This window comes from Carettochelys insculpta, chromosome 31, assembly GCF_033958435.1.
Source record: "Carettochelys insculpta isolate YL-2023 chromosome 31, ASM3395843v1, whole genome shotgun sequence".
Classification (NCBI taxonomy): Eukaryota; Metazoa; Chordata; order Testudines; family Carettochelyidae; genus Carettochelys; species Carettochelys insculpta.
The window spans coordinates 3,439,528-3,451,812 of record NC_134167.1 but is presented as its reverse complement, the minus strand read 5'-3'; the positions used below and the strand labels follow the sequence as shown (position 1 = coordinate 3,451,812).

The 12,285-nt window shown below is 47.6% G+C and overlaps 1 protein-coding gene across 1 annotated transcript in view; it reads right to left on the bottom strand.

The window, feature by feature from the left end:
* LOXL2 (lysyl oxidase like 2) overlaps nucleotides 1-12,285 on the bottom strand; it is a 71,119-nt gene that overhangs the window by 8,207 nt on the left and 50,627 nt on the right. Inside the window, exons 6-9 of the mRNA XM_074981654.1 lie at nucleotides 10,754-10,937; nucleotides 6,478-6,629; nucleotides 5,735-5,902; nucleotides 365-530 (exon numbers count right to left, since the gene is read on the bottom strand). Coding sequence (XP_074837755.1) covers nucleotides 365-530; nucleotides 5,735-5,902; nucleotides 6,478-6,629; nucleotides 10,754-10,937 — 670 coding nt within the window. The remainder of the gene's footprint in view (nucleotides 1-364; nucleotides 531-5,734; nucleotides 5,903-6,477; nucleotides 6,630-10,753; nucleotides 10,938-12,285) is intronic.

The following is a 12,285-nucleotide window of genomic DNA, read 5'->3' as shown; positions in this document are numbered from 1 at the left end:
GTTCCAAATACAAGGTGTGCAGGAGACGATGAAGAAAGCGGTTATGAGAGGACCAGAGAGGAAATGAAAGTGGAGATTGAAGACGAGCCTGAGAGAGAGAAGAAAAATCAATAAACTGAAGAGCAAACAAAGAGCTAAGTGCCTGCCATTGCTTTCTGAATATTTAACTCTATTATTCAGCCAGGCAGCGGAGCCTAAAGTTTGCCAGCATGTTAAAATAGAGAGCTGGCCCCTGGAGTGGTAGGAGGCTCCCTCTTTCCTCCCACGCATCCCGAGGGAGGTCCCAGGGAAGGGAAAGCTCCTTGATCTGTGTCACTTTTCTATGGCTCTTGACCATGAGGAGAAGAAAATCCAGGCAACTCACTGTAGTCGCAGGAAACCCCTGCGGCAAACTGGCTGCCGCCTCTGGGGCACTCCACCTTGTTGCCGTCATTCTGGCAGTGCATCAGTGACATCTCTGTCCCAGAACACTTCACACCGCTCAGAACTACATCATTGGCGTCGACATCTCCGGGCCAGTACCAACTTTCCTGGGAAGAGAGAGAGAGAAATGGGTCATGTGGTTGCAGTGGTTCGGACAGCAGGTGCATGTTCTCCTCTCACAGAGGACATCCACATACAGATCAGAGGAGCACCGACCCCACTGGTGTAATTTGATCTGTTTGTTAGCGCTGAATCCCATAACACTCACCATGGGGAGTGGCAAATGTGTACGGAGGCAGCGGGATAAATGTGAATAAATGAAAAGCACCTTTGCATGTGTATTTGGACAGAGCAGCTGAGCCCATTTCATCTGCCTGGAGAGGTGATGCTCCCCTCAAAACAAGTCCTTATTCTGAAGGGAGGGAAAGCTCACCTAAGACCCCACATCTATCATTGTGCCGCATATTTATTCACTTCAGAAATCAGGAAAGCCAATTATTAATGATTTGCAGCACCACAGGGGAGACCCAGGTTTGAATCCTGGGTCAGGATTTCCAAAAGGGACCAGTGATTTTGATTGCCAAACTTGAATCACCTTAAAGGGGCCTAATTTTCCGAAGATGTGCGCTCAGCATCGTGTCAAACCTCAGCCCTCCCACCCACTTTGAGAGCTCAAAAGTTGGGTAGCCAAAGGCACCAGTCACTTTTGAAAACCTTTGCCCCAGTCTTCAAAGACTAAGGCAACACCCCTGTCCTGGGAGCACATGGGAAGGCCTTACATTTGTGTGCTAACTTAAGCCATGGGCCACCTGGCATGTTTAGATCTCCTGGAGCCAGGCTACCATTTGCACAACATGAATTTTGCAATTCTGCAGCCTTTCTGCACATTAACCTAGTCTGGAGCCGCTTCCAGCTTAAACAGCCGGATGGGAATTCCTTTTTCTTACTGGTATCATAGTTCCCTGGAGTGTCTGCTGTGCAGGAAGTAACAGAACTGTAAGTTACCATCCATGAAGCGAACGGAGAATTTGTGCCCATTTAGCAGGGGAAAGCTTTTCTTTTTCCATTTTAAAAAGGAGGAACCAATAGCACATGCACACTCTGTCAACACCTAACTGTGTTCACAGGCATCCCAGGTGTCCCAGCTTTAACTGTAAACTTACTATCACATTGATCTGTATAGCACTGGGCTTTTCAACCTGGTCAGAGATTGGCCTCTTCAGTAACAGGTTATCAGCAAGTTGCCCTGACAATGATGAAACGTGGAGGTATGCATATCTCACATAGAGCTGGAAGGGACCTTGAGAGGTCATTGAGTCCAGTCCCCTGCACTCAAAGCAGGACCTATCACCAAACCTGCCCCACTTCCTTGATAAGCTCCTTGAAAGATTGAACTCACAACCCTGGGTTTACAAGGTCAATGCTCTAACCACTGAGTTATCCCTGCTGCCCAAAATTTCATTGGATACAAGACTTCATTGTTTGATTTGCTGCTGGGCTCTTGTCCTGTTAATTTAACTCTGTAGCAAGAACAGGAAAGTGCCTATATTGTACACATAAGTGTGCAGTCAGTTTTCCTGACATGGGTATTGTACCACGCCATCCTGAACTATGTGTTTCAGCTTGTGCAATTTAGATATAGCCACCTCTTAGCAGTTTGATTGTAGGTATTTTAGAAAATGGAACATCCTTTGGTCTTTGGTTGTAGTGAAGCCACTTGGATATCTGAGAGGATCAGATGTCGGTCTTATAATACCACCAAGCACTTTTCATTTACAAAAAGCACTATACAGCCTTTTAACTGGTTCATCTTCACAACTACTTGGGAGATATTATTGGCACTGTGTAGGCTAGGGATATGGAGGCATAATTTAACGGAGATTAAATGACTCGCCAAAGGCCACACAATGACTATGTTGCAGAACAAAAAATAGATGTTTGAGGGATCTGACTCACAGTCCTCAGCTCTAAGGCAGCAGATGACACTTCCTTCCCAGAGCTGGGAGTAGAACCCATGGCTATGTCTACAGCAGTCTGTCAACAGAAGTCACTGTTGGAAGACATCTTCCGGCAAAACATCTGTCGACAGATCACGTCCACACACAAAAGGAGACTGAAAGAACTAGCCAGTCTGTTGACAGAGAGCCAACTGGACGCTCAGCAGACAGGGCTGCCTGCTGAACCAGAGCCTAGTTTGTTGACAGGTGGCCCCCCCAGATCATCTACACAGAACTTTTTGTTGACAGAAACTGTTGACAAAGGTGTTGCTCTTCATTGCGGAGAGACAGAACGCTGTTGGCGGAAGTGCCAAGTTCTGTCAACAGATTGTCGGCAAAATGCATTTTGTGTGTAGATGCTCTGCGAGTTTTGTCAACAAAATAGTCTGGTGTAGATGTCGCCCAGGACTCCTGGCTCAGAGTCCTTTATGCTGAGCATGGCTCACAGTTAAACATGGCCAAAAACACTCCTTGCTTTTGGCTATGTTTAAATTCCGCTTTGCTGTAGTCCAGCTCTACATCCAGATCTCCATGCAGCCCAACCCATCCACTTTATGAATTCAGCCTCTCGGTCAGTTGGGATGGGCAGACACATTAGGAAGGGCACCTAGTAAATATACCACAGCTGCCTTGAAATGTCTGCACTTTGGGAAGGGACAGCAGGAGACCAGAATGCTGCTGCATGCTTAACACCACAGGAAGAATTAACAGCCAGGCTGGCCTGGGGTGAGGCCAAGATGCTGTCAGCTGGAGAATGGGATTCAGACCCTGGCAAGGTTGAGATTTGGAAAACCCAGACTATAGTAAACAAGCAGGGTATTTAGAAGCAAAACTCTTTCTATCAGAAACAAACTTGTTAAGTGTCACAGAGAGAGAAGACGTTACTTTAAGGTCAGATCCTTTCAGACCTCAACTCCCCTAGGCTACAGGATGGGGATCAGCAGTACAGTCCAGAAGTGTAGCTTGCTGTACACAAAAGTTGTGAGGTACTGGCTGCTGGGAATGAGACCAGGAGGGGAGCATCTCTAGTGGGCAGAATGGGAGTCTAGGATCCTGGGGTCCTGAGCTGAGATTTTAAAAGCAGGATTTGAAATGAATGGAAGATGTGTTAAATCCCCTGAAGAGCTCACCTACCCATCTAGTCCTATTCCCAGCTCTGCCTCTGTGTAACTACAGGTTAGCCCTTTGCCTCTCTCTGCTCAGCTTACTTAAACCAGGTATCGCATATTTCAGTCTCACAGGGAAGTTACAAGACTTAGTGGTTAAGGAGAAAGGAGGGTCCAACACCTATAGACCCCATCTGGATCTCAGAAGATCTCGATTTAGTTTCTGGCTCCGCTTCTGACTCGCCAATTGACCATGGACAAGTCACAATTTCGTGTGTCTTTGGTCCCCACCCACCTGTAAAATGCAGATAACACTCTCTTCCTCAGTCTTCCCTATTAAAATGGCAAGATTTATGGGCGGGAAGTGTCTTTCACTACAGTTAGGTATAGCACCAAGCAGAGTGGGGCCCTGATCTTGCTATGGTGGAACTCTGCAGAAGAAGGAGATTCTGAGTATAGTGAACAGTATCCGCATAACCCCCAAATGGACTGTAGCAGTACAAATCAGAGGAAAACAATGCTGCTAGGTCCCACCCAGCCAGATTCCTTGACAAGGTTATTCGTCACTGGGCATCGCCTTGTCTGGTAGTCCCAAGACTTCTTCCCACTGGCTGAGACCTGACATTGGTGGCATCTGCAAGGGGCAAAGTAAAAATCACCTTATTCCGATCTCTGTGGAAGTGTCAAAGCCGGGACTCTGTGTTCCTGGCAGAGCAGGAACCGTCCGGACCACTGCTGCTGTGGCCACCCACCATCTCGTTAAGCCTGTTAGCAATGATCTATGTGTCCACCCTATGGACACAGTGCTAACTCCTGTTCCCCACACTGTTGCTTTGTGCCTCTGTGTATAATGCACTCTGGTCTCACATAAAGCTCTTTTCTAGTCTAAATACCGGTGGCCCCAACTAAAGGAAAATATCTGGTTTCAAACGGGCTTACTGGTGCCGTGCCAACAGAGCTGGGCAACTGGGAAGGACAGTATTAGAGGGATGCAGCTGCCCTGGGCTTTAGCTTGGCAGCTGCGCAAGAAAATAAACAAAAAAGAACCAAAACAGCAGCTTGTGAAGGTGGATTGCTGAGCCAGCGCCTGAGAAACGATGGCAAAACCCGCTCCCCGCACACCTGGAGAACTAGGCCCCTCTGACCAGCGCAACAGCCACCGCAGGCCCCAAGACCAAGTAGGAGGGGGCCCAGCTCTGCACCCCTGCAAGGGGCAGGACCAAGGGTAGTCACCCTTAGTGCTGCTGGAACAGTGGTGCTGGGCACCCCACAGCCACATGGAGCAGCACAGCTGCACTACCAGCATTTCAAAGGGGCCCGGAGCGCCGGCTGCCACCACTGCTGAAGAAGGCTGGATCTTGGGGCAGCTGTCCCCTTTGCCCAACCCAGTTGGCAGGCCTGGATCAGTGGTAGGATGCGGAGGTGACACAATGCACTTAGGCTTCCAGCTACTCTATCTCTATGGCTACTGTGGTGCCCGGTACGGTGGCAGCCTGGCCCTGCACCCATCAGCGTGATGCACTTTGTAAGGCGGTGTGCATGCAAGGCTAAACCAGAGCATTTTGGATTCACCCTGGATGAAGGCTGTGGGCAGTGCAGTCCTGCAGAGCTCATGCATTCGCTTTGGAAGATGGAGAAAAGCAGGAACCTACTAGCAGAGCACAGCTGGCATCAGCCTTGAGTCAAGGTCTCATCTACATCAAAGCCTTTCCTTGGGATTTAAAGACACTTCCTTGAGCTGCTCACAACCACCACCCCTCAGGATGCCTTAGTGCTTCTGCAAGTACACTCCTGTCTCCGTGGCTGGCCGGTGGGACAAACTGCTGGGAGAGAAGGCGCTGAATACCTCCAGGGAATGGTCCATGGAGTCTCTCTACACTTGTGAGCAAAACCATTACTCCATGGGTTTGATGATGGGGGAATCCTGTGTGGAACAGTGGTCCCCACAGAGCCTGGTGGATAAACACGCCAGTCACCTCAACCGCCATCGCTGCTGGCATGCTCAGCAGGGAGGCCAAAGACAGAGTGGGCCCTGGAGACTCAACTGACATGCACTTCACAGGTGTGCAGGGCTGAGGTAAACTGGCAGGGCAGCATGAGGGAAGCACACCAGGTACTGTACCTGCTTGGTGGATAAACACAGGGCTACAGCAAAAGGACACCTCACTCCTCTCCCTGCAGAGCATGTAACACAGGGAGGAGATGTACCTGAAAGGCGTGTCGGGCGAAGCCCAGGCCCATCTGGCGACACGCCACCGAGGCCTCCCTCGTGCCCCAGTTCTGGCTGCAGACCGTGCCCCACTTCAGAGTGCCGTTGCGCTCCACGAGGACTTCCAGCCGGCCCTCGTAGGGGTTGCGGCCACCTTTGAGACGCAGCTGCAGGGAGAGAAATGATCCATTCAGCTCTCTGAAAGCCTCTGCCTGGAATTTCCCAGCTGACCTAGTTCCACATGTGAACAGACATGGACTCACAGGCGGCAGAGCATCTTCTCTGCTCACCTCCAAGGGACCATTTAGAAAAGGACGTTCCCAGCAGACAGCACATGGCACGGTTTGCAATGAAGCCAGAGCAGCTGGGGTGGGCAAGTCCACACCAACAGCAGTTAGGCACCAAGGTGCTTTTGAGAAGTTCTACTACGTACCTAGGTGCCTAAGTACCTTTGAAAATCTGGCTCTAAGTCACTACTGAAAATGGGACTTAGGGTCTTTTAAAAGTGTTACCCACGTCCCTCTCACTGTCAATACAGGATCATGCCCAGTTGTGTATTTCCTAATGTTTTGTGTGGACTAGGTTTCCAAAACCTCCTTTGGATGACTATTCCCACAAACACCTATAGGTACTTGGATACCACAGTGAAAGTGGCCATAGAAGTATCGAGAGAGAGAGCGAGAGAGATCACATTACCAAACACATTGGGCTCTTGTTACATCCCCGCATTTTGGCTTCTCACCCTTTTCTGGAAACCCATGGCTGGAATGTTGCACCTCACACCAGCATCTTCTCCATGGCTACAAGCCCGTGTGTCTGCATTGAAACTGCAGTCTGTGATGGATTTCTCCAACCCCATACAGTGCACTTCAGTTAGATGAATGGGACCCATTCCTTGGAGAGAAAGAAATGTAGAGTGGTTATTTCCCTGTCATCCCCACAAAGAGGGGAAACTCAAAATCAGTAAAAGTTTATATTATTGCAAATGGTAAACAATAGAACCCAACATTCAATGCACTCGCCCCAAAGGACTTGATTTCTGTTAAGGCCATTTTGCTACTTATTTTTACTGGTAAAACATTATTTCCAATAGTTAAACATAGTGCCAGAAATAAAGGAAAAGTCCAAGTTTCCATTGCTCTGTAATTTACCAACTTCAGCTGGAGAAATTGTAAGACTCTAACCCAGGGGTTTGGCTGTTTTTATCAGACGGGAACATGCAGCTGATCAGGTCCTGACGTTTTAAATGGGGACATATACACATGCCCCAGGGCAAGAAAACAAAGTGTGCTGGCCCTTCTAAAAACCCAGCCAAACAAGTTATCTCAGAGAGCAGGTGTGCAGTCCAAGATTTCAAGAGCATCAACATTAACAAGGATTATAACAGAGTTCTCTTCGGTTGTTATCATTTGAACTTTTTCAAGGAATTTCTAAAGCACAAGTCACTCTCTTGTTTACGGATAAGCCTATGTTCAAATCTCTCTTCCATCTGACCTGCAGAGAACACTACAATACCCATAGCTTGGGCCAATGATACCTGAAATACTTTGGCTCCTAGCATGTCAAATGACTACACAAAGCTGCACCTTGCACCAAGTAATGCTGCATTGTTATTTGCAGGAGACAGCAGGAAAGGACGAACACACAACATGCCTTAGCAGCTACTTTTTGGTTGCTTTCGTAGCAAGGACCTGAGGCAGGGATAGAGACTTTCTGCTGCTGTTGGTGGACAGCATCGGGGTGTTCCAGGTGCTATTTGCTGGCTAGCGGTCAGTTTTAACTGGAGAGGGCTGAGGGAGGAAAGCATGACTTCCAGTGAAGAGAGAAGTCCTCCCCCTGCTAGTAAACGTAAGTTTCCCTCTCTCATCTACTTCATCAGCCCTTTTCTTCGAGGGAGAAGTTAAGAGAAGCAGACATCAGCAATGACAGACTCATCGCCTTTTTCAAATATTGCACATATCAATAGGTGCCAAGTGGGTCCATTTGTAACCATGACACTGGAGAAACTGAAGATGTACTGTGAGGACATAATGGCCAGCAGGCAAACCAGGGGACCAGCAATGCCTGTGTCTCCAGACTCCACTACCATACCTGTTGTCTGATTCCCTCTTCTGGTTTTATTACAGTAGCATGTGGAAGAACCAGCTCAAATCAGAGACCCATTAAGCTGCATGTACAGTCAGTAAAAGATTCCCTGCCTTGAAGAGCTGGTCATCTTTATGGATCAGCGGCAATATTGTCATGCTTGAATTACAGATGGCAAATTGAGAAACTGAGCAATTAAAGGACTTGCCCAAGGTCATCTGGGGAGTGTGTGGCAGGAAACTGAGACCTGCAGGTCTCCTGAGGCTAATGGCTCAACCACAAGACCAGCCTTGTCTGGGCCTCATTAAGGAAGAGCTTACCCATCTGCATAGCTGGTCGTTTGAACCTGACCTTCAAAGGGAAGGGCTGACTCAGGAAGACAAGTGTGAGAAACTAGTTTAACAGCAGTGGGTGGGGGCTCTTTCTAAGAAACCTCTGACCACCACCCTACAGCTAAGCAGAAGGTAGAGGCAGAAACTGCTGTGGCTCAGGCATGCATTAATCTCTGTGGGCTGTGGTTCAGCAATCCGTCTGGAGAACTCACCACCTGTCAGACTTCTGCTGTGTCAGTAGCAGAATTCAGAAGCATTTTTCTATTCAATGCTTCTCTCTTCTACACAGAGCAATCACAGGGACGAGAGAGAGAAAGGTCCAATTAAATCACCTGACTTGACAACCAGACAGTTCTCTTCCTCCATACTTCTAACTCTGCATTTTGCTGTTTCAAGAGGGCATAGGGTTACATTTAAAAATAGAGAAACACTAACGGCACAAGGGGCATGTGCATTGTGTGTGTTGGTTTTTACCTCTATCATATTAAAATCCTTCTTGTAATCACCCCCAGTTAAATAGCTCAAGAAGCATGTGCAGTTTGATCTTGCTAACAGTATCACCAATTTCTGGAGGCTGTGGCAGTTCCGGATGGGAGGGGCTCAATGCAACTATTTCACACAGATCTCAGCAGGATCCCTGGTTAGATGGCATTTTACCCATCATGCAATGCTCCCCATTCACGCCAACTGCCATGTCCCCAAGGTTTCTGAGACCTTTGGCCATCACTGTAGATTGGACGAGAGGGAAAGGCGGTATATTTTTTTCCAACAGAAAAATTCATTTACGGTGCATGTTGCAGTGGCACTAGGCAGGACTCTGGAATTAACATTTGTACCGAGTGGAACATTCTGAAAACAGAGATCTCCAGTGAGATCCTAATTATAACGGAAATTGCAAACCTTCCCTCCCCGTCCTTGTAATATTTTGATTGGAATGAGACATTTCACATACATCTGATGATAATAAGGACAACATTTGTGCCTGCTGCACTTGAGAACCCCTTCCCAAAGGGAGGGCAGCGTAGTTGGTACGCAGCCTGGGGAAGAAAAGGCACTTCGTGTTCTATCACCTAGACTGCGTAAAGCACTGGACCATGACCTGTGGGGAACAATCCTGCCTTAGCCAGGTGACAGATAGAAAGAAAGGGGAGGAAGATGGAAATTTCTAGCTCAAGCTCCTAAAATTCTATTATCCTACATTCCTAGCTTGCCTGTATCTCTCATTGAAGCCAGTAGTCTGGCCAATAGCCCTACATGAGAAGTCTTTAAATGAAAACTGGGTATCTCAATGATGTACTCTATCTAGTTCAACCGCAAGTTATTGGAATTAATATCCTCACTTAAATATCAGGGGATAATTATTTCCTTTCAAAGCAAGAAGTCACCGAGTGACATCCTCTGGTCAGTGAGAAGCAGGAGGTCAAACGAGCTGATCACAGCAGTTCCTTCTGACAGTTAACTCTACAAACATAGTCATGACCTTTGAGATCAACGTCTCTTATTTCTCACACAACCTGAATTGAAGGCACATCACTACTGACCTCTGCACATGCAAGTCTCATCAAAATCTGATTGCTTCCTGTGTCGAAGTGAGCATGAGATGGGTAAGGAAAGGAGATAGAGGAGGCAACATAAGACCATATCCACATTTGCACACAGCTGTAGCTCTTGCTTTGTCACAAGTTCCATGGATAGGGCCTTAAGAGAACAAACTTGGCTGAGTAGGGTGGGTTTGATGTTTGTGCAGATCTCTAAATGTTTCTGAATTTATTGAATCAGTGAAAGGCCTGTCTCCAGCCCTTCTGTTCCATACACTTGTCCAAATCCTAGGATACTGCCTGACATTTCTGAAACACAATAACTTTTGGGGGAGGGGCTAGAGGAGCAGTGGGTCAAAATGTCAGCTACAGCCAAATAAAATGGGGTGGCGGGGAGATTATTCAGAAAAAGTTGCAGTTGTGCTCTCCAATTCAACCAGTTTTACTGCTGAGCACATAAAGTCTGTAATGGAATGGTTTCCACCAGGAAAGTCAATTTTGTCAAAATCAAATCAAAACACTTTATGGGAAAACACTGATGGATTTTTCCATTTCATTTCAATAAGAATTTCCTTTTGACCATTGTATTAAAATAGCATTATAATAGAGATTAACTAATGTATATTGTACACACGTTAATTTGATATTGTGTTTAGACATATGACCAATATGTAAATTTGACTTTTAATATAATAGAAAAGTAAAAAGGAAATGTGCCAATCTTATCAAAATAAAGCAATTTGATGGTTTCAAACTTCTTAATGTTCATGCTTTGAAATTGCAGCTTTTTGTTCCAGTTCAGAAGGATTTTTTTCTAAATTTGTTATTTCTGCAGTCTGAAACTTCCATTTTCTAACTAGCTTTTCCTACAATTCACTGACTTCCAATGACCCTTCCACTAAGGATTCAGTGGGAGTTGTGGGTCTCGGCTCTGGTCCACAACATTACTGAGGTTTAAGAGATGCAGCTGAATGTATCTTCCTGTTCATCTGATTTCACTTCCCTGTGGAAATCTCTAAAGGTAGCCAGAGCTGATGGCTCATGACACTGGCATTGTTCTTACCTTGCCCAAGCCTCGCGCCTGTGATAGCCTCCTGGGCACTCCCAAAGCCCACTTGCCGGCAGACCACGCTGGCTGAAGTCAGGTCCCACCGATCATCGCAAATAGTTCCCCATACCCCATTTTTCAGCACTTCCACTCTGCCTTCTCCGATCCTGGCCCCACCTTTGAGCCTCACCAATGGCTGCTGTAATAAAAAAATCCCAGGAGCAACATCACTGTTTAGGGATGAAACTGACACAGGTTATGATTATTTACTCGTGGAACTTTTGGCCTTGTTATGGCCACGTTACTTACCAACTTACTAACAAACTTGACTACCTAGACCCAAACTTTCAGAAGCGACCAACAGGAAAATCTTAACAGGAGGGACCTGATTTTCATCCAGCACACACAATCTTAGGTCACTTCTGAAAGCACTAGTCTACAGACCCGACCAATATTCCCTCTAATCTTTCCCATCCACATGTGGAACATCACGTTACGTGCACTGAAGCCTGTGAAAATGTGCACCACCAGGAGAAACACAAACCTGGCTTTGGGAAGACTGCTAACCAGCTGTGTGCTTGGGCGGCCACACACACACACACACTGAAAAGCTTAATGATGGAAGTGCTACTCCTAGGCTGTGCCACTCCAGGGAAAGGGGTGGGGGGATTACCCTGCACTCACTGGAAGTAGTGTGGTGCTTCCGTGGGAAGAGGCAGGGCATGGGTGGAAAAGGCATACAAGGGGCAAGGAAGCGGGGGCATGGGTGGAGCAGGAGCGGGACAGGACCACTTGGCTGGTACATTCCCGAGTGTCCCCACACCGGTCACCTCAGGAACAATGCATGAAGTGATGTTTTCTTTTCCACAGTCCCCACTAGTGCACAGGGATGGGGAGTACAATAGAGTAGAAGACGAGCTCGACTCTTAATCTCTGCTGTTCTAATGCAGGAGTTTGGGAGCAAAGAGGGCATAGGGGTTCCTTTTCCACCCAGGGCACAAACAGCCAGGAGACAGGATGCTCTCATAGCACACAGGAACAGGCCTGCGGCTCACAAATCAGCCTGATCATACCACACCACCAAGAGGGTGGAGTCAGAGGCTGGGGGCCAGGATCCACAGCCAGCTAACATGCTGGTCACCCGCAGCAGCGTGTGCATGAGCACGTTGTAGAAGGAGGGTTGCCAATTTTGGTTTGGCCGTATTCCTGGAGATTTCATCACATGACAATCTTTAACTGACCTGGAATCTCCAGGACAATCCTGGAGGGTTGGCGGTTCTACCCAGAAAGAAGGCAATGAATGCCAGGCAGTGACTGGGTCTTCCTGTAGAATCCTGGCCCAGCTGTCAGGATTCCTGGGGCTGTGGGTGCACCAGGAGTGGCCTGTCCTGCACCAGCCCAGGCAGGGTTTGGCCTGCCTGCTGCAGATAAACACAAGGAGAGGCCAAGTGAAACGAAAACTCATTCCTTACAGGTATTCAGTGGTAAGAGGTAACACACCGGCGCTGCGTCATTGAAGTCAATGGACCTTCAGCAATTTTCACCAG